A 23,562-nucleotide genomic window follows, 5' to 3' on the forward strand; every position below is an offset into this window, starting at 1 on the left:
TCTGTCTTGATGTCCTAGGGTGAAAACAACTATTCTGTTTCATCTCTTGTGCCTACCGTTCAAATGGTAATGATTTCCCAAGTCCCCAGCTTGGAGATGATTAAAAAACCACACAGATGAGGAGATGCGGAAGCTTTTGCAGTAACATATTACATGTTTACCTTCTCTACCCTAGGCTTTTGTATTCATCTTCCTCTTAATTTTATTTCATTCACTGTATATGCAATGTATGCAAACTTTTTTCCTAACAGTTTGGTTGCACAAAATCTATTGGTGTTCTCAACAGTTTCAACTGTCACACCAATGTTTTAAACAACGATATAAGCCTGATTCTACTCTGCTTGTTGTTACTAAATCAGCAGTTACAATCTCAATATAGAAACCTCAAAACCAAGAATCGATTCAGGGTGTAAAATATTGGGCTGTCCTAAAAGTGGACGTTGGAATCATTGCATGGAGATTGAAGTGTTCTAACCTTATATGGCTTTAGAAGTCTCGTGAACACACAGACCTAATCTGCACAAATCATCATGCTTATAGATTCAAAAAGATCAGTATGCCTAAGGAGGAGGTTAAAAGCAGTTCCACATTTGTCTTTGCTATGTGGGACAGCACAATAATTATAATCACATCCTCCCTTCCCTTAAGCAATAGCCATAGTTTCAACTGTATTTTTAGGTACTGGGTTCCAACAGACTTATCAAGTTATCTCTTGCCTCATATGGAGTAGTAAACAGCACAGACTTTGATGTCAGCAGTCCTGAGTTCAATTCTAAGTCCTATCAATTGTGTCATTTGAGCTCATCTGTAGTGTTTAAAAAAATGTATTGACTTAACATTCCGTTTGTACTTATGGGTCGCGTGCTGTGTGCTGAGCAGTCTTCTAAGTCTAGAGGATTGTGTCAGTAACAAAGCATAGATTCTTTGCCCCCACTCTTAAAGAATAGTAAATGTTCTCTGATATATAAACATCTAAGCAAAATATTTGTCATGTAATATAAACATTTAAGAAATACTAATTAAGGGAGGCATAGAAATGGAGGGACAAGGGTAAACAAATGCAGCAATGGTACTCACCAGACACTATGTGGAAAGTGACCCATAAGCTGGCTTGTGGCTCACGCCTGTAATCCTAGCTACTCAGGAAGATGAGATCTGAGGATCGTGGTTTAAAGCCAGCCAAGGCAGAAAAGTCCCTGTTACACTCATCTCCAATTAACCACTCGAAAACTGGAAGTGGAGCTGTGGCTCAAAGTGATGGAGTGCTAGCCTTGAGCAAAGAATAGCTCAAGGACAGCACCCAGGCCCTGAACTCAAGCCCCACAACCGACAAAAAAAAAAAAGAAAAAAGAAAATGAACTATCCAACTTGTATGTGAGCATGGGAGGGAAAAATAGAGAGAGTAAGGGAAGGGGTGACATTGTCCCCCAAAAAAATGTACTCATTATCTAACTTATGAAACAATAACTGCTCCATATATCACCTTTATAACAATAGAAAAATACTGATTAACATCATTATTAATTCTTTTCAACCATTAAATGGGGATAATTCCCCAGGAAATATGATAAAGTTGTGCAAAATGGAAAGAAACCTCATTTTACCAAAAAAAACAAACAAACAAATATATCAATGGCTTGGGAATTAGGCTATTTGTAATCTTGAAGGTGTTTTTCAGGCAAATATAAAAGAGCACAGGGGCTGGGAATGTGGCCTAGTGGCAAGAGTGCTTGCCTCGTATACATGAAGCCCTAGGTTCAATTCCTCAGCACAACATATATAGAAAGGGCCAGAAGTGACACTGTGGCTCAAGTTGGCAGAGTGCTAGCCTTGAGCAAAAAGAAGCCAGGGACAGTGTTCATGCCCTGACTTCAGGCCCCAGGACTGGCATAGAAAAAGAAAAAGGCACAAATGCATAAGAGAAAAATGCCTAGATGACAAAAGGCAGTTCCTCTAAAAGAAAAAAGTATGCATTAAATCAAATTCCACCAAAATTAAAACTTCCAGTTTGCCACAACAAAGTAGAATAAGCTATCTATGAACAACATAATATCAAGTCATAGTTTATTCCTGAAGAAAATGAGAAGTTCTTTGTTTCCTCTTTATAAAAGATGACCATTAGGAACCTAGTTAGCATGATTCGGGCCTAAGTACCCTAGTGCTAAAAGAATTACATTCATCTGTTTCTGATATTGGTGACATGGGTTGACAGCATAAGATTTTTGTCTAAATCAACTTTGCTTTCTTTTTCCTAAAGAATTCTCCTTAACAAAGATATTATGTGACGTGCCCCAAATTATTTAATTTCTTTACTATAGAACTTGAAATAGACCATTACTGCTGCACCTGCTACCCAGTGTCTTCTACCCTACTACCTTGCTTCAAAGTCATTGGTACCTGGGCTTCATATGGAATCATTATGTTTTTGTCTCTCAACTAAAAACGTTTTCTTACTTGTTTATTCCAAAATTGAAAGCATTACTACAAGTTTATGTTTGCAGGAAATTTTGACTCAAAAAAGCTTTTGAAAGCAGATGCACACTGTAACCTCTTGGCTTTCTAGTAGTAAAGAACCTTATACTTTAGACCTCCGCAACAGTTATAAAGAACATCTTGCAAATCAACTTTTCCTTTTACATATCTCAACTATGATTTTTTTCTGTCTCTTAGCACTAACCTCTCTTCTTTGCGACCTTTAAACGTCTCACTCTCAGACTTACACAAAATATCACATGACTATTCATTCTATTGGCTATGTATATTTTAAACAATGAAGTTTAGCTAGACATCAGGGTTCACACCTGTAATTCTAGCTACTCAGGAGGCTGAGGTCTGAGATCACAGATGGAAGCCAGCCCAGGCAGGAAAGTCCATGAGACTCTTATCTCAATTAACCACCAAAAAGCTTGTAATAGACATGTGGCTCAAGTAGTAGAGCCACTAGCCTTGAGCAAAAAAAAAGTACAGGGACAGCACTCAGGCCCTGAGTTCAAACCTGGGGATCAGCACACACAAAAAAATGTTTTTAAAGAAAACATTTTAATTTGAGAATCCATGTTCTCTTGTAACAGTTTGCTGTTTTCAGTTTATACAATTTTTAATAATTAGCAGTAGCTATGATAGTGACATGGTATAGAGGGTTCCTAACTTTTTTCTTTTACTAATTAATTATAGGTCTACAGTTTTGCATTTTAATCCATCTGAATTTTTAATGTGGAGTTAAAAGACACTATACAAGGTAAGAAATAGCAATGTAAGGGAAATGAGACCATTTATTCAACAAGTACTAACAATGTTCTTTTCCAGGCCAAACCTTTGACAAGGGTGTTGTTTTTACTTTGCATGTTTTTTCCTCTAATTTCAAGTGGAGATGATAACAAATGGTGAAATTACACATTTAGATGTCTGTATGATATTTAAGTCTTAGGTAGGTTTTAATTAAAATTACAAAAGAAATGCATTAAGAAACGGTTGTCTGGCTTTTATTACAGGTTTAACATTAACATGAATACTTAGCATCACTTATGGATAAATTCGTCCAATGTATTACTATTTTCTTCTCCGGACCCATATAATTTTTTCACTTCTTTATAGAATTGTCAGTTAGTGTAATAAGGTTATTTCTAAAGGAAACTGGGCATTGGTTGGACGTGACTGAAGGTAAGCCCTTGAAAGCTAATGAACATGTGATGTCTTCCATTTTATTAGGCCCTGACCGGTGGCATTCAGAATGAGTTTACAGTGTGAAGTACAGTCTATACACTTGATTATCTGGGAACCAACAGAAGAGGTCCCATGAACCCCTTCCTAGTCACCATGTGCCCCCCCCCCACACACACACACCAGCCCAGCTTCCAGAAGCAGCCACTGCTCTGATTTCTATCACCAAGGTTAGTTTCATGTATTCTGAGATTTCATTTAATCTAATGTGTATTTTTTATTCAGTTACTTCAGCCTCTTAGGTTATCCATTTTGTTGAGTTTAACAGTAGTTTTCTTCTATTGCTGATGATACTTCTAAATAGGAAAGAAAGAACTTGATGGAGAATCTGTACTGACACATAACTACTCTTTTTTCTTTCTTTTTTGTTTTTTTTTTGGCTAGTCCTAGGCCGTGAACTCAGGGCCTGAGCACTGTCCCTGGCTTCTTTTTTTGCTCAAGGCTAGCACTCTGCCACATTGAGCCACAGCGCCCCCTCTGGCCGTTTGCTGTATATGTGGTGCTGAGGAATCGAACCCAGGGCCTCGTGTATACGAGGCAAGCACTCTTGCCACTAGGCCATACTCCCAGCCCCTCACATAACTACTCTTGACACATAACTGCTATCATGGCAGCAAACCTATAGCAAGAATGCTAGAGGAGAAAGTACTCTTGATGTTACTATTAAGCGACAGTCCTTCTAAAACTCACACTCTCCAACCTTAATTAGTTACAGGAATTTGCAGACACTCTTTTGGGAAACACTATTCTATTAACATTGGGCACTGGATGAGGGAAGGTACTTCAGCAATTGCCAGGATCAAAAAACTGTGTTCCCTTCATAGTTCTACTGTGGCTTCAGAAAATCACTGTGGCACAATCTCAGGAGGAGAGAGAGCCCTGTTATGATTATTCTGGGCAGAACACTTGCATTGTTCATCAGAATGGTGGTGCCTCCGTAGTTATGTACCCTTAAAATGACACCACATGAACCTCATGTGCACGGTTTTGTTAGAAGCCCAATTTCACCCGTCATTCCTGACAAAGTTATACATCAAAGACAAGTATGTACAGTGAGAACAGCATTCACGTTACATTTTTGTGAATTTGCCTAAGTTGTTGTCATTTTTGTGCAGAGATTCACTGAGGTCCTGTGGAGCAGCAGTGAACTTAAGCAGCAGTTACATTGCTGTTCCAGGACCCTCCTAGTACTATCTTGTGTATCCCAGTAGATTGAAGGATAATTTATTTTTCCAAGAGAATTCTATTCATACCCAAAAGGTGGCTAAATTTGATGTGAGTAAAGGAAAGGATTGAGCTGGCCTTTGGCTAGTCAGGCCGCCCCCTCAGCCACCTTCACCTTCAACGCTGTGGAGGAACACAGAGGGATTCCAGGACATTGTCACACGACAGCGGCCCCATTGTTGACTTCATGGGAAGTCAACATATCATTTTTAATGTTGGAAAAGGTACCCACCCAACTTAGAAATTTAGCCAGAAATATGAAGAGGGCTGGGGATATAGCCTAGTGGCAAGAGTGCCTGCCTCGGATACACGAGGCCCTAGGTTCGATTCCCCAGCACCACATATACAGAAAACGGCCAGAAGCGGCGCTGTGGCTCAAGTGGCAGAGTGCTAGCCTTGAGCGGGAAGAAGCCAGGGACAGTGCTCAGGCCCTGAGTCCAAGGCCCAGGACTGGCCAAAAAAAAAACCACAGAAATATGAAGAAAATATTAGGGATATTAACAAAGCTTCTTTTTCTCATTTTCCAAATCTCTTGCCCACTTGTATCCTCTTTTCTTACACCACCTTGTCTATCACTAAGTACCCCCATTTTCCTTCTCCCTCATATTTTTCCCCCCAGTTCCTAAATTATTTTACTGTGTTCATATTTCATTCTTATAATTCCCAAGATAGTGAAATAAAACTTCTTTTTAAAATGACCTACTTTAGTGTAAAGTTTAGCCTATTCCTAATAAAAAAAAAAAGGTAGTTGGACTTGAATTACCAAGAGAACCTCATTAGTTATTTAACCTAAAAGGAGAGCCTACAGCACTGTCATACTAAGCCTCAAGGATGTATGCTCTTAACTCTTAAGATTGATAACTTCCTTTGAGCAGTATGCATGAATTGAATAAACAGTCCATCATTTTTGTTGTGGTCATTACTCTTAGTTAGCTCTCAATATTGAAAATCTGACCCCTACTCCCATTTGAACATGAAAAATGGAAACAGCTTGATGTTAGGTAAAGAGATCTTAAGTTGTCGATTAAATAATTCATAAACCTCATTTCTCAGTGAGAACACTGCTTACAAGACTTTGAAACACTGTACCTTAGCTGAAGTTAAAACTGACCAGCGATTCATCCTTCCTCCTCCAATCTACTTACAGTTCTGAATAACAGAAATTAGGCATTGGAAGGGGATAGAGACATAGAGCTCATTGGTAGACCACACGTGCTTAGCGTGCACAAGCCCTGAGCTCAACCCCAGCATCAAAAAGAAAAAGATTTTGTTTCCTAGTTTTTTACTCAATATGTTTCTTGTTTCTCAACATATTATGTTACCATTAACGGTACAGTTTTTATTTCCAATATAGTATTTCTAAAGATCCAAACTTACGATCAAAATCATGAAATATCATAATGTGAAAATGTACCTCTGAATTTTATAAGGAATAATTTTTCCTTTCTCTCTTTAAAATGGGAAATGGAGTCTTGAGTTGTTCTTCACTGATGACACAAAGCAGTTCTCTAGGTGAATATAAATAGAAACTCCTACAGATTAGTTTAGCTGACAGTGTAAAGTAGTATAATATCCATGTTATATTGATTTAGTTTAAGGTGGATAACTCAGGATTTTAAACACTTTTCATAAAACTGTTACTGAAGAAGTAACAGTGATTTAAAAGAAAACATTTACTTCTCAAAATTGGATAAGAGTTCCAAAACATGATACTATTCTTTGTTCTTGGAAAGACAATATATCTGAAATACTATGGGAAGATTTTTGAGTCATCCTGTCTTATCACAGGAAGAACTCATTAACCCAATAATTGTAGAACTAGAAAAGACTTAATATCTAGTCTTAACTTCCTCAGCATTGCCCCAGTTCAATAAAATTCCTGTTTCCTCAAGGGTGTTGGCGTTCCTGCTTTAATTACCAAATAAATGAAGAACCACTAGTCCTCAGATTCCAATTCCGGTCTTTTCATTCCCTTCTAATGTTCTCCATATTCATGCTAATGATTGCACCTGAGTGGAATACTTCCTTGATTCATTATGCCTGCATTAGCTTATGAAAAAAAATTGTCTACTGTATGCAGAAGCACAACTTTTAACTCCAACACTGTCAAAGGTAACCATGAATAATGGAGACATTTGGGAGAGTTCTAGTAACAGTCCACAGTGGACTTGGTACTCCAGAGAATACATTTTAGTGGACTGTGTCTTGTCAACTCAGTAATGAGCGTAACCACCAGGCTTGGTAGCACACACGTGTAATCTCAGCACTTGGAAGGCAGAAGCAGGAAGAATTCGAATTTGAGGTTATTCTCACCTTTAAAGAAAAAAAAAAAAAAGCCAGGTGCTGGTGGCTTACACCTGTCTTCCTAGCTACTTGGGAGGCTAAGACTTGAGGATTGTGTGTTGGAGGCCAGCCCAGGCAGGAAGGTCCGTGAGACTTTATCTCCATTTAACCACTCTGAAACTGGACATGGAGCTGTAGCTCAAGGTGGCAGAGCGCTAGCCTTGAGCAAAAGAGCTCAGGGACAGTGCCCAGGCCCTGAGTTCAACCCCAAGACTGACAAGACAAAACAAAACAAACAGCCTGAGCTACAGGTTGAGACCCTGTCTCAGAAAACCAAAGCTGGGGATGTGGCTCAGTGGTAAGGCACACCTGCTATGCAAAGCCCTGGGTTCAATCCCCAGCACTGCAACATAGAGTGGGGGAGGAGGGGGGGCGGGGAAATGAGCACCATATTACTTGAGTAATGCTCCCTAGCATGTTGTAGTGGAGAAGCAAAGGGAGGCCAGCATGAGTGGTGACAGGGGCTGGGGCGGGCGTATTCTGGTGAGTTTATTTGTCCTTTTTTCTCAGTCCCATTTCCTGTTCATTCAGTTGGATAGTTATTTGCATCATCCATGAGCTGAATGCTGTTAGGGTGGAGTAGACAGACAGCAAGACCCAGTGTTTGGTCCCAAAGACCAGACTATGTTGAGAATAAAGCGATGCCAGAAAACTGCCTATAGGACAGAGAAGCCACATAAAACTTTGACAGGATCTATGGAGTTCCATCACTCTACGGGCACCTTTTTCTTCCCGTACTGAAACTACTGTGAATTCTGTAAGAGCTACGCAACCGCCAGATAACAAGCTCTACAGTAGAACTTAGTTCTTGGAGTTGTCTTGGGTATTTATGCCAACACAGTAAGACTGCTAAAAACAAAAGGCTATTTTAGGGAAATACAAATGCCTAGCTTTTGCAAACTCAAAAATATCTATGTCTATTAACAGGAGGGATTGTGGAGTCTTAAAATCTTTGGGGAAATCACACAAGCTAAGTATAGTTGGAATAACGTACACTATAGCATCTTTCTTATTAAGAATCTTTTGCATCTCAATCTTTATTTGAAGTGGTTAACAAATTTTAAATGTTGAAACTTATAGAAGCCTATTATTTATCAATGAAGAATTTTGTTTTTATACTCAAAAACCGAAGTTTTTGTATATGCATATCTATGCAGCCTTCAATTAACCTTCAGTATGTTGAGTCTGGGGTTATTCCTACCCATACTTTATCATGTCTGGTTGTTTCTGGTTTTACTTAGGTTTTCAAAGTTTGTAATTTTTTTTCTGCTGATTAGTATATCAATTTTAACCCATTCTCAAAAGATGATGAGTTTTTATAATTGGGCATTTCTTTCCAAAGCTTTTTGTTTTGTTTTGTTTTGCCAGTCCTGGGGCTTGGACTCAGGGCCTGAGCACTGTCCCTGGCTTCTCTTTGCTCAAGGCTAGCCACAGAACCACTTCCAGCTTTTTCTGTTTATGTGGTGCTGAGTAATCGAACCCAGGGCTTCATGCATGCAAGGCAAGCACTTTACCACTACGCTATATTCCCAGCCCCTCCCTTTCCAAAGCTTTGATCAAGATATTCCTAAGATGGAGATTCTCCATGTTCTGTCACTGTGTACTAGTTGTCATTTCAACAATAGTGCTTTTATATATCAGCATTTTGACTAATTAAATGAGGCACAACACCCACTGTGCAGCCTGTATCGTAAGAGAATCTACATGACCTGCCATCATCTGAGTCTTACATTTTCACTTTCCCCTGAATAGTCTAATTTTTTTTCCTCAGTCTATAATGAGACACTTTCTAGTTCAATGTCATTGCACTCAGAAATAACAAAATATTCAAAATTTAAATTTATGTGAATGCTATTAATTTTGAATATATATTAATGCAGCTTTTGCATGGTAAAGAGACTTCCATCTTTATCTTCTCCTGATTAATCAAATCAGTAATGTAGAAAACATCCAGTTGCTTATTTTGTTTCATGTACTGACTGGCCTTTGATCTCCTTGTCTTTGTCTTTATTATATTACCTCTATACATTTCCAGTTGATGTTTCCATTTAGATAGAGCATGAAAATTAGTAACTCATGCATCAAACATTTTTGCCATACTTCTAAGGAATGAGAAGACTAGAATCCTCACTGTATCGCACTGTTCTCAAAACTTTAATAGATAATATTGTCACTTCAGCAATTGGAGAGAGGAACTCTATAATATGCAGCCCAATCAAAGAACCAGATGCCTAAAGGAGTAGGTTTCTAAAGCATATGATTTCTGTACATTGCATGGCAGAGTATTACTAAGTTTTACCCAAACAAACTCTCCTGATGCTTCAGGGTTTTATTTAATTGATTAATTTATTTATTGTCCAAGTGATGTACAGAGGGGCTACGGTCTCATATGTAAGTCAGTGAGTACATTTCTTAACAAACTCCTCCCTTGTTTTTCTCCCCCCTTCCCCCCTTCTCAATTCCCCACCCCTGGAGTTATACAGTTAGTTGTACAGCATATTGTCTTCTAAGTATTGCTGTTGCATTGATTTGCCTTTTACCCTTTAGCTCTCCATTTTGATGTTCCCCTTCCCTTCCTTAGTTCCGGTAAACGTATACACAATACCCAGAGTACCCAAATCAGTTACAATGACATCAGGGGTAAAACCATGGGGAAGAAAGAAAAAAGAAAAGGCATAATTTCACATGGTATGTTGAAGATAACAACAGTGATAAACCACTTATTTCCATAAGTTGGAAATCATTTCGCTTAGCATCATCTTATGGGTTCACATGTACATAGCTACTGACCTATTGTGATCTTCTGCTAGGATTATCCTAGACATGTACTAACATTACCAATGAGGGAAATCATAGAGTCCATGTTTCTTTGGGTCTGGCTCACTTCACTTAGTATGACTTTTTCCAAGTCTTTCCATTTCTTTATGAAAGGGGCAATGCCATTCTTTCTGATAGGAGCATAGAATTCCATTGTGTATATACACCACATTTTCTTGACTCATTCATCTACTGAGGGGCATCTGGATGTTTTGACTATACTCGGACTTGATTCTTGGTAATAACAAAGGCTCATAATAGTTATTTTGAACACACACAAACTGGATGCTGTTTTTAGAAAAGTATAACTCATATATGTGCTAAGTTTGTGAAATAGTACTAGTATGAAAAGGTAAAAATGTATATGTATTTAGATTTTTTTAAATAGAATCCTGTACATTTTAGAAAGATGTGGTAACTTGCAGCACTTTGATAAAGGAATGTGCAGTTTTAAAAGCTTATGCCACTTTATTTTTTTTGAACCCTAGAATTACTCTTACTAGGCTTTAGATTCAAAACCAAACTCAATCCTAAAACTAGCACTTTTTCCCTTATGATAATTCCCAACTTCCTAAAAGTATGTGAATGTTTCATTTAAATCATTCTTTTCAGTGAGTTTCCTCTATCCTTCTCTACCACGACCTCAAATCTTTAACCTTAATGAACACTTTAGATTAATCCAGTGGCAACCAGGAACAATATTTTAGGCATCACGGGCCATTTAATCTTGTGCCTAATTTTTAAGTCGTTTTTCTCACTGAAACTAGAAACACTGAATCCTTGAAAACAAATATTCAGACATTTTCTATAGTTTGTATTGGCTGAGTAGTTGATGACTAGATTGTCAGAATTCCTCCCAAAATTGCACCTGCCTAGACAGCTAGGTACAGATGTGCTTAAAACACTCTGCCCCCAAAGAGAAATTATTTTAAAAATATAATAAATAGAATTTTATATGATTGTGGCTACCATATAAAGGAACTTGTATTAGATTCCAAGTATTTCACTATGATACACCCCTGGGTAGTAGAAGCAAAACGAATAAAGTACATCACATGCTAGCATCAATACAGATTATGCATAAACTGTTGCAATAAAAGCTATTCCTTGTGCCTATATTTGAAGAATTTCCATTGGTGGTTTTGTTTCTGGCCTTTTTTAATTTTTTGATTTAAGACTCACATCACTTTAAATGTAAAAACAATAGAATGTTAATTAAATGACTAAAATGACAGCCCTGTTTGTCACAGAATTCACTGTTCTGTTAACTTTTTGCAAGATATTGGCTGTTCTAGCAAAATGTTAGTCTTCCATACAAACTACAGCACTTAGAAATTACACCTTTCCCTTGCCCCCCAAGGTGAATAATAAGTGAACAAGTAGAATTTATGCTAATTAAACTGAATTATTAAATATTACAGGGTGGATTGAAAGAGACATAAGAGCTACAAAAATGTTAATGTGACCCCATGTCCTATCAAGTTTATGATAATGTCGGGTTTCTTATAAAGCCTTAAAATATTTTAGCAAAGAATTAGTAACCTGGAAAGAAGGCACTTTATTACCTTGAACTACATATTTGTCTGTATAGAATGTCTAAAAATCCTTAATAAATTACTTATCCTTTTATAAATTTATCCTCCTTGTGTGTTTTTCTAAAGCCACTTAGAATATAATGTGATAAATCAAGTTATTTTAATTTAATTTAATAGAATACTGTGTTAAATAATATAACCAATGAACAATAAAGAAATTAAATAGTGACAAAATATATGTGACCATGGCAAAACTAAGCTTGTAATTTGAAGTTAAAACATCAAATTTTCAAAACACTTTCATTAAACAGTTTTTAGGAAGTTTTTGTTATTGAATCTTTTTTAACTGCTACTATCTTGTCTTGCATTCAGAACTATTAAACTAGCATACCACAATTCAGTTTTGTTTCAGTTGAGGGTTTTTTTTTTTTGTCTATATATTCTTGCTATGTAACCATCAAGCATTAAGAATTCAGTTGTATTTCTTGTTTGGTCAAGTCAGCCAAGCCTAAGAAATGATCAAATTTAAATCACCCACAGAAATGGGTTTCCTTTTCAGGAAACTGGTGGTCAATTTATACAATGGACTTAGTTCAGAAAAGTTTTACAAAAGTATTCAACCATCTTAAGTTAAACTAAGTGTCTTTCTATGTATAAGGCTAGGCTAACTTTTATCCTGTTTTGTTTGGGAACAGTATTCTTTGAGGAAAACATTTTAATAAAACATTTTCCATATGTTACTTATATTTAAGTCTCTGTACAGCCTTTTCTCTCTCTGTCTCTAGTGTCAAGTGTTTTACTAAGTGTAAATGTAGTTTCCTAAATAATCATCATTACATGATATAAGAAAGAGTTTATTGGAAGTCGATCCTTACCAAGGAGAGACTAAAGAAAAAGTCCGTGTCAATTGTTTTGCTATTTGTTTTCTTTATAAATAAAATATATTAATCCAAAGGTGTGTTAATATCAAGGCATGAACAATCTTAAATGTAGATCTATTGAGTATTTTGTGATGCTGAGTAACAGACTTTTCTCAAATCTCTGTGATGCTAATAAATATTTTCCTTAGAAAGTTTTGTTTAATGTTAGATTGTTGTTCTGAAAGATGTCGGTCCTAGTGGGATTTTTAAAACTTGGAAAACAAACGCATGTATTACAAGTATAGAAATGATAAAATGTAAACTTAAACATATAGTACTGATTCTATTTTCAAAACTGTTTCACTGTTAAATATAGACAACATAAAATTGTTTACTATAATTGACTACTTTTTCTTAAATGACCCTGTTATCACTATTCCAGAATTAGAAGTTGAGCAGATACATGATCGGTTCATGTGTCTGCATAGATGCTTCAAGGTATATTCTTCTCTTGGTGAGTAAAAATATATTTTCCTTGGCATCAGTGCATTGAGATCTGAATATACCTGTATCTATCAATTCTTATCACACATTTTCTTATACAGTAACTTTGCCTATGCCAAAATTGGCTTAGGCACAACTGAAAATTGAGGGTTTGTTACATGCTTTCCAATAGAAAGATTTTCAATAATAGTAGTTATGGATTTGTACTGTGAAAATAGTGGCATTCCCTTTAAAATTTCATATTTGCTAAATTAAAATTAATATTTTTTCTTTAGCTCACAAATAACCCTAAATCCAGAGCGAATATCAACCCTTTTCACTGTTATCAAATCAACCATAAGGAACAGCCCTATGATACTACAAAAAGAGTTGAGGAATAAATCTCTTATGTTACACTCCAGAATAAAGGGATTTGGTGAAAGAAATGAGCCGAAGTTCACCACGAATGCAAGGCTTCTGTACCTGACATTCCTCCACGAAGACAAGTGTCAACACCACGGGCATCGTATTCTAACTGATCTTGAATGGAAACTTTCTACCACACTGCAACACTCCTCGACTCTTACTGGGTTTCAGTTTTCCAGGGTTTAGTTCATCAGATCTTTCCATTTTCAAACCACCATTCTGCAGCATTAAGTAGAAGACATATCGATTTGAAAATGCTTTCTTAAGAGATCATGTAACTGTATTCATCTGAATTTGAAATTGGAGGGGGGAGGGATTATTTTCACCTACTGCCTCTTACAAGAACCATTTTTTTTAAAGCTGTAACTGCTTTAGTGTTAACAGGGTACAAGGTGTTTTTTTTGTCCTGTATTGTACTTTAGAGGCTTCTCATTGGCTGTGATTGTATTGTATTGTATGAAAAGAGTTATAAATTGCCTTGTATTGTTTATAATGGACCATACCATGTACTACTTCAGTTTTCATGTTCCAAGTTTTTCAGTGATGCATGTTAACAGTTAGGTCCTAAAATTCTGTGGTGCTAATTCTCCCATATCCAATGGTGCTTTTGTGGATGCTAACTGCACACATGCTGAACAAAGCTTGAAGTTTCAAACTTTCCTCCCTTCTGTTTCTATGAAGTAAAATAAATAACTTGAATTTGTCTCAACTTATCACTGACAATCTAATAAACTGGTTTATATGTGCAGTTAGTTTGGATTCTTATTTTGCAGGAGTCACATCAGTTCTCCTGGGCCCTAAATGTTATTCTCCCCATGTTTTTATTTTTATGATTTCATTTGGACTTCACATTTGTGACATCTTTAAGAATTTAAACCCAGTTTGTCTGACTTCGGAAGGCAGATAAGATAAGACAGATAAAATGGATAAAAGTTAACCCTAAAAAAAAGGAGCCCTACCAGGCCTGAAAATAAGTAAATTGAGAAGACCAAAACTGTGCTGATAGGGTCCTTTGTCTATATCAATATTTTATTCATTGTTTTATCATCCAGTTGAGCCAGAAGATAGGTTTGCATGAAAACAAGTATACCTTCAAACACGTTGTTTCAGCTGAGACAACTGTGGAAAGGTGGTGCCTACCACCATCATATTTAAAGTAGAAGTTTGGGGACTGGGGATGTGGTTCAGTGGTAAAACGCTTTCTTAGCCTGCATGAGACCTTGGGTTCAATTTCCACCATGCAAAAATAAATAAAAGTAAAGTTTATTCTGTCTGTACGAAAATAAGAACAAAAAAAAATACCCAAATTGTAATTTTTTAAGAACAAACCAACATCATGTAGGAATCGTAATAAAATCATGGAAATGTTTTTTTTTTTTTTAAATGAGATTTCAAGCTTCATCACCTACAATAAGAATCACAGCAGCAGAAGCAACCAGGCTGCTAATATCTTCATGAAAGCTGTTTCTCCCAGGCCAGAGATAAATTCACAAGACCAAGGGAATATGCACATTTTCATTCCAGACTTGCCTGACCATGGGCAACATTAAATTTTAAAAAGAAAAGAAAAAATGGAAACAAATGTGCTCCTCATTGACCTTACATAGAAGGATATCACATTTACCAGTCTTATGGAGTGGGCCCGATAAATGAAATGACATTCCCATCATGCTGTGGTTCTTGATTATATAAAGAGTTTAAGGCATAGTCATACTTATTAATACTCAAATACTTATTAAATCATGTCTGACTTCCACCAGAAAATGAAAGTTGGAGAGCAGAATCTGTGTGGACACCAGGCTCCCTTCTCTGTGTCTACTTTGAGAAATGCAATAATTACATCCTCACAGCTCTCCTCAGAAACATTTCTACTGTGTTTTGGAATTACTTGAATTCCGCTTTATGAAAACCGATGAATAATAAATGTGCCACTAAGTAATTCCTCAGCTCTTTAATGAAAGACAAAATAAGGCGATGTTTTAGAAAACCTTCATTTCTGTAGTAATACCTAGTCTGTCAGTATGAGGAGTACTTCACCCTCGTTCCATGAAAGGATGAGAAAATAAGTGTGTTTCTTTTGAGAAACAAAACAATTTTTTTGCCAATACCGGGGCTTGAACTCAGGGCTGCATGTTTTTGCTCCACTATTTTGTTCAGAACTCGGGCTCTAGCACTTGAGCCCCGGCCTCCACTATTTGTGGAGCTATTTGTGGCTAAGCAGAGCTAAGCGTGTGGAGACCTGGGCTGGCTTTACACCGTGGTCCTCAGGTCTCAGCCTCTGGAGCTGGGATTATACATATGAAGTAGCGGCTCTTGGCTGAGATAGAAATCTTTTTACTTCTAAGAGGAAAAGATCTTTCATTTTAATCACACGACCAAATATCACATTAAGATTCACCATAACATCTGTGCCACCTAAAAAATTCCCAAAAATGTATAGCATTTTTGGAGCATTAAGTTATTTTGTAATTCATCTGCCTTATAAAATGAGTATAAGTTGTAATTATTAAATCACTTTTAAGTGATTCAATTTTTATGAGGTCATGCAACTGTATCTATCTTTATAGTTTTATCAACATTACTCTGGTAAACTCTCTTTTCTGTTCCTAAAATAATCATTTTTCTTTTTTCTTTTTTTTTTTTTTGCCAGTCCTGGGCCTTGAACTCAGGGCCTGAGCACTGTCCCTGGCTTCCTTTTGCTCAAGGCTAGCACTCTGCCACTTGAGCCACAGCGCCACTTCTGGCCATTTTCTGTATATGTGGTGCTGGGGAATCGAACCCAGGGCCTCATGTATACGAGGCAAACACTCTCGCCACTAGGCCATATTCCCAGCCCAAAACAATCATTTTTATTAAGGAACTTAAAATGTTTTCCCTAAACACTTGGCAAAGAAGTATTTTCAATAAGATGCAGATATTCCACAAATAATACTGAAAACCTAACCTTGCTCATCTTAGAGAACTAATTTTTTTCTTACCCAGATCTTGCTTGGAGTTTGAAAATACCTACTAGTTTTAATATTAAATGGTAGAGCACCTGGCTAGCAAGAGTATGGCCCTAAGTTCAAACTCCAATATTGTAAAAAAAAAAAAAAATTATACATATATACACATACTGCAAAAACATTCTATGTAATATATAATTCATATGCAGACACACATGTATGTTAAATATTATATTTATGTGTTATGTCTATATTTGATAAAGAGGCAAGCAAAATGAAGAAGCCTTAAATATTGTTTCAGGTTTGTCTTCCAGTGTTTTTCTAAAAAGAAAACTTCCATTTTCATTAGAACTGAAGTGAAAAGACTTCTAGAAAATAGAGTTGTTTTTTTAATGGGTGAATGATAATAGGGCTGAATAAACCAATCTGCAGCAAGCTTGACACTGTATGTATTCTTCAAATTGGTTTCTGAATGGTAGGTAAGGCTTACACTTTGCACAATATAATTTTGTTGTCATTAAGGACTTCACAAAAGACTAGCTCGTGAAGATAAAAGGACTTTGAATGAAAGAATGAGCCCTCAGTTTTGTGTATTTTGAAACTCAGTTTTGTCAGTTCATTCTGAGTGACTCACAAGAAAGTCCTTTCAAACAAGGTCATAATGCAGACATCCTCGGTGCCAGATGTCCAGTGGAGAAACCAATTAATTTACAGCAAGAAATAAAGTGTTACTCACAGGGAGCAAGATGGCAAGAAGCTGTGTAAAAGAAGTGGACTTTGGAATCTGCTTTAATGCTCATTAATTGATAAACTTTATTATTTTTATCATTTTAAAACATCTTTTTAAAGGGGAAAAATGCTTGATAGACTAGAATACCTTAATCAACTAGTCAGCTTTGGGTTTTTTTTGTTTTGTTTTTTTAATTAAAAATCATAATGCTATCATTTATTGTAGAAGGGGGGGAGCATAAAAATTGTGACAGGAAGAAGGGAAGAGACAGCTTAGTATCCAGCAATGTTCTTTCTCTAAGAAATCAGTAAAAAAAAAAAAAAAAAAAAAAAAAAAAAAACAGAATTTATCGTATGAAACCTATTTCAAAATAGGAAATGTAGTTCCCAAGAATAAATTTCTGGATATAAAAATTCAGTTAGGCAATCAGTAGCATTCAAAATAATATGTTTACAGTTATAAACATTGACTCATGCTCTCACAGAGTGTGTTGAAAGCGCACTGTGTTAGAATAGGCACATGACTCTGAGGTACCCAAACTCATTACAAGCTTTTTTCTTCTTATCACGATGCTGGGGGTGGGATGTAGAAGAGCCGTGGGCATGTTGAGCAAGTGCTCTGGAATCACGCCCTCTGCTTTCCCCAGAGGGTTCCCAACAGCCTCACCCCAACTTCACAATCCAAATTCACAAAATTCATCAAAGAACAGAGTTCAGAAGGTCATCTTTTCCTTTCCTTATTCAAGATTCCTAAGTCAAGCAAATGCATTGAACAAGCCAGAACGAAAACTTTTCATCACAGAGAGGTCAAGACAGTGTACATGATAGCCTTCCTTTAGGGATTACAACAAACGCACAGCTCATTTGTGTAGGCAGCTTGTTTTTTTCAGCAGGAATATCTACTTCTAAAGTCCGCTGAAGGGGCTGGGGATATGGCCTAGCGGCAAGAGTGCTTGCCTCATATACATGAAGCCCTAGGTTCGATTCTCCAGCACCACATATACAGAAAATGGCCAGAAGTGGCGCTGTGGCTCAAGTGGCAGAGTGCTAGCCTTGAGCAAAAGGAAGCCAGGGACAGTGCTCAGGCCCTGAGTCCAAGGCCCAGGACTGGCCTAAAAAATAAATAAATAAAGTCCGCTGAACATCAGAATGTGGGGGGCAAGTATAAAATAAGATAAAATGAGTCATATTCATGAATAGCATCCTGAGAGAATAGTCTCCACGGTGGAAGCCTGCCAAGGAAACGGGAATAACTACTTCAGCTCACCAAAATACAACTTCCCTAGCCATCGATGAAAACCACTAGCAATGCCTTGGATGGTTTCCAATGTTAATCACTCTCTCTCTCTGTATGAAAATATCATTGCTGAGCTGGGAATGTGGCTTAGCGGTAGAGTGCTTGCCTAGCATGCATGAAGCCCTGGGTTTAATTCCTCAGTACCACAAAAGCAGAAAATGCTGGAAGTGGCACTGTGGCTCAGGTGGTAGAGTGCTAGCCTTGAGCACACAGAGGCTCAGAGATAGAGCCCAGGCCTTGAGTTCAAGACTAGCAAAAAAGAAAAGAAAATATCATTGCTCTCTTAACATGTAGTATCATGTTAGGATCCTAAATACCATTCATAATTATCATCCATCCTTAAGTGCCATTACTACCTATGATCAGGTAACCACATACTTTTGTATAATTATATAATCATTGGCCATCTTTATTATTAATAATCATTAAAGATATCACAGTAAATGTTTCAAATACAATAGCTTTCTGTGGCTTTAAAAAAATTGTCTAAGTGGGGCTGGGGATATGGCCTAGTGGCAAGAGAGCTTGCCTCGTATACATGAGGCCCTGGGTTCGATTCCCCAGCACCACATATACAGAAAACGGCTAGAAGTGGTGCTGTGGCTCAAGTGGCAGAGTGCTAGCCTTGAACAAAAGGAAGCCAGGGACAGTGCTCAGGCTGAGTCCAAGGCCCAGGACTGGCAAAAAAAAAAAAAATTGTCTAAGTGATGTTCAGAGGGGTTACAGTTACATACATAAGGTAGTGAGTACATTTCCTGTCAAACTTGTTAACCTCCTCCATTTTTCTCCCACTTTCCCTCCACCCCAGCCTCTCCCCCCCCCCCGATGTGTACAGTTTACAACATATTGTCTTGTAAGTATTGCTGTTGCATTGGTTCACCTTTTACCCTTTGTCTCACCATTTTGATGTTCCTCTTCCCTTCCCTAATTCAGACAAAATATATATAATACCCAGAGTACCAAAATCAAATGCAATGAAAACAAAGGCTAAACAAAAGGAAAGATAAAATAAAAAAATATTTTCACATGGTATGTTGAATATAACAACAATGATAAACCGCTTGTTTCCATATCTTGGGGTTCATTTCACTTAGCATCATCTTATGTGTTCATATGTACATAGCTATGGAGGTATTGTGATCATCTGCTAGGACTATCCTAGACATACGCTAATTGTTACCAATGAGGGAAACCATGCAGTCTCTTTCTTTGGGTCTGGCTTACTTCACCTAGTATGACTTTTTCCAAGTCTTTCCATTTCCTTACAAATGGGACAATGTCATTCTTTCTGATAAAAGCATAGAATTCCATTGTGCATATATACCACAATTTCTTGATCCATTTATCTACTGAGGGGCATCTGGGTTGGTTCCATATGTTAGCTATGAGAAATAACGCTGCAGTGGACATGGTTGTGCTGTTAGTGGGGGTGGAGACATGTTCAACCACTCTAGAAAGCAGAATGGAGGTTCCTCAAAAGGCTAAACATAGAGCTCCCCTACGACCCAGCAGCCCCACTTTTGGGCATTTACCCAAAGGATCACAAACAAGGCCATACTGAAGCTACCAGCACAACCACAAGGCTTTTCTTAATAGAGATTTGGACAGCTCTTCAATTCAGCATTAGTGAGTAGTGAAAGATAAAACAAAACCCACTCCCTTGCTTCCTAGACCTTCCTAATAGACCATGCACTGTAATAAGTTCCAGTGAACCACATACCGCTCTAGTATCTTCTCAATCCCGCAGTCTCCTGGGAGCCGCTGCTTGGCATGCAAGGCTGACAGATTTGCCATTCTTAGATGCCACCAGCACCCATGCAAGCTATCTATTCAAGTGGATCCTCCAAGCAGACTCCAAAGAGAAGTTACACATGTAAGAGATTTATTTATTAAAGGAAGTGCCAGTGGGGATGAGGAAGGAACTAATGGAGAAGCACGTGTTCCCCTGCGAAGGAGAAGAACGAACTTTCAGCCGGGCACTGTAATCCTACTCAGTCCTGTAATCCTAGCTACTCAGGAGACCAAGATCTGAGGATCACAGTTCAAAGCCAGCTCAGGCAAGAAAGTCCATGAGACTTATCTCCAGTAACCACAAGAAAGCTGAAAGGGGCACTGTGGCTCCAAGTGGTAGAGCGCTAGCCTGGAGCAGCAGAGCTCAGGGACAGCACCTGGACCCTGAGTTCAAGCCCCATGACCAACTATGACAACAAAAAAGAAAAAGAAGAAGCTTCAGTAAGAGGAGAAAAGCAGAGGGACAGGGGAGATAAGCACAGTGAATTTCTAAGTGACTTTTAAAACATTATTGGCAGGGCTGGGGATATGGCCTAGTGGCAAGAGTGCTTGCCTCCTATACATGAAGCCCTGGGTTTGATTCCCCAGCACTACATATGTAGAAAATGGCCAGAAGGGGCGCTGTGGCTCAAGTGGCAGAGTGCTAGCCTTGAGCAAAAAAGAAGCCAGGGACAGTGCTCGGGCCCGGAGTTTAAGGCCCAGGACCGGCCAAACAAAAACAAAGAAAACATTATTGGCAAAATATACTATTCCTAAGGGCAGCGAGGCTTCCCAGAATGCCGACCTCCGGCGGGTCGGGGGAATGCGAGGTGCACTTTTCCTTTTCCTTGGGAGGAGAGGTCCTGGCGTGCTCCTGAGTAGTGGTCTCTGGAAAACCTCACTGAAGCGTCAGGAGCACATTCTAGAACTCCCACTTCTCTCCCCGCTTTACCCCTTTCTTGGATCATATTGGCTTATAAAGCAGCCTGGAGCCACTACAGAATTCTTGGGAGCAATGGGGAAATCTTTATTAAGCATTGGCCATGGTTTTCTCCACAATGTCAAGTGCCACCACAGTGAGTAAGTTTGCCTGATTCCCAGTTCCTGGCCTAACGATTAGATTTTAGGTCCGGAGAAAGTTGAAGGTCAAGCTTTTTGATTAGACATTCCTATACTATAACCCCAGCTTTTATCTTCTGGCTTCTGCCAGCATATGCCAGCTAATTCCTGAAGCCCTTCTGGTAGAGCTTCCTTCTTAATAATCCCAGCACACACCTCCCTCCCCTGCCCAGGTCCTGCTGGCCCTGATCTCGGTTATCAGTTAGGTGAAGAGGTTGGGGAGGAGGGAATCCTGTGAGGCCTCGGCTGTATCTCCTGGCCCTGTAAACATACTAGCTTTCCCCAGGAAGCGTGGCACTCATTTTGTAAGTCTAAACGATGAGGAGAGGGTGAGGCACCTGCATGACTTCTCCATTTTCCAAGTCCCAGGGTCCAGACGCGCTTCCTCAGCACTGTGTTCCTGGCTGAACATCCACATTTCTAGAAGTGTCTGCATGTTAGCCATTTGCTCCTCCGGGCCCTTCAGATTGTCTGCTCTGCCGCCCTGAAGAAGGGAAAGGCAGCTGTGCCCTCTGCCTGGGAGACCTTGTGCCCACACGGTTAGCAGTTAACTGTTTAACTGCTTTCATGAAGCCTCTGCTAGCCTCAGTTGGACTTAGCAGTAATCAGCCCACCTCTGCTGTCCCTGAGGACCATTTGTTCTTTCCACAGCTTTCAAGTGTCTCAGCCACCACGGTTACACCTTTCTTCAGGACATTTTCCCAGGTCACCGTTGATGAGCGCTTTTGCATTTGACTCACCACCATGTGGGTAGGGACTAGCCATGCCCTACTGCCGACCAAGCTAACCTCCCCTTGGCACCCCGAAGACCGCGCATCGGTCCAGACTGTCGTTACTGTCTATCTGCTTTTTTGTCTGTCTCGGGGTTTGAACTCGGGGCCTGGGAGCTCTCCCTGAGCTTTTTCTGTCAAGGCTAGAGCTCTAATGCTTTGGGCCACAGCACCACATCCAGTGTTCTGGTGGTTACATGGAGATAAGCGTGCCAAAGACTTTCCTGCCCAGGCTGGCTTCGAACCATGATCCTCAGATCACAGCCTCCTAAATAACTAGGATTACGGGCTTGAGCCACCAGGGCCCAGCTCCATCTATCTTCTTGACTCACTCCTAATACTACTCATGTTTGACCAGGTCACTGGAGAGCAAACACCTAATTAGGACTAGATAGATATTTCTATAAGATATGTAAGATGTTGAGAGCAACTGGGAAGGTAAATAGGCTGAGACACCAGACTATGGTCCTGCACTGACCCCTAGGAAGGAGAGTAAAAAGATCTCAGCCTACAGCACCAATGTAAGGACATTTCAGCAAGGCCAACAGAAACTTCCCAAGCTAAAGTCATCCCTCAGAGGAGACCCAGGCTTTCCAGAATTGGCCTGCCTTCATGACCCACCATGGGAACAGTCCAGAAGGACTGGACACTGACAGAAACCAGCAGAGCACCTGATGCCTTGGCTCAATTCCCCTTCCCTCTGTGGCAGATCTGAGAGATGCAGGGCCACTTCCAGCCATGACGTACACGGAGCCAGGGCTCGGAAGGCAATAATTTTATCTTCATAATCAAATTTGCGGGATGTGAGGAGGTGGGTGAAGAATTATCTACTTAAAATCTAGGCTGATTTTAGAAAGGAACTTAAAATTTAGTCAATTTGTATTAAAAAAAAAAAAAAACAACAACTAATACCCAGGGTACCTAAATCAAATACAGCAAAAATGAGAAAAACCATAGGAAAGAAAAATGAAAGAAGAAAAAAATAATTTCACATGGTACACTAAAAATATTGGGTATGCATTTATCTGAGTTAAGGAAGGGGAGGGGAATATCAAAATAGTGAAACAAAGGATAAAGGGCAAATCAGTGCAACAGCCATACAAGACAATACATTGGAAATTAACTGTACAACTTGGTAAGAGGGGGACTGGCGGGGGGAAGTGGAAGAAAAATGAGGGAGGGATGACAAGAAATGTACTCACTACCTTACGTATGTAACTGTAACCCCTCTGTACATAACCTTGACAATAACATTAATTTTTTTAAAAAAAACAATACTAGTGAGGCACTGGTAGCTCATGCTTTTAAGGCTGAGGCCTAAAGACTGAGGTTCAAAGACAGCCCAGGCAGCAAAGTCTGTGAGACTCTTATTTCCAACTAACCAGCAAAAAGCCGGAAGTGGAAGTGTGGTTCAAATGGTAGAATGTCAGCCTTGAGCAAAACAAGCCAAGTGAGCGGTCCCTGAGCTCAAGCCTACACACACACACACACACACACACACACACACACACACACACACACACA

At 38.8% G+C, this 23,562-nt stretch overlaps 1 protein-coding gene across 5 annotated transcripts in view; it reads left to right on the forward strand.

Moving 5' to 3' along the window:
• The window catches only part of Purg (purine rich element binding protein G), a 33,819-nt gene extending 19,665 nt beyond the window's left edge, over positions 1–14,154 (forward strand). For 2 of the 5 annotated variants that reach the window (XR_007208500.1, XR_007208501.1), the window contains 3 exons: positions 3,175–3,238; positions 12,942–13,013; positions 13,279–13,380. Coding sequence is in view for 3 of the 5 variants with exons in the window: in XM_048330252.1 (XP_048186209.1) it covers positions 13,279–13,383 (105 nt within the window). In the remaining 2 variants the exon portion in view is untranslated. Of the gene's footprint in view, positions 1–3,174; positions 3,239–12,941; positions 13,014–13,278 lie in introns of all 5 variants that reach the window. The other 3 variants (XM_048330253.1, XM_048330254.1, XM_048330252.1) reach the window with 2 other exon arrangements.
• The last annotated feature ends 9,408 nt before the right edge of the window (positions 14,155–23,562 follow it).

Source organism: Perognathus longimembris, chromosome 21, assembly GCF_023159225.1.
Source record: "Perognathus longimembris pacificus isolate PPM17 chromosome 21, ASM2315922v1, whole genome shotgun sequence".
NCBI lineage: Eukaryota > Metazoa > Chordata > Mammalia > Rodentia > Heteromyidae > Perognathus > Perognathus longimembris.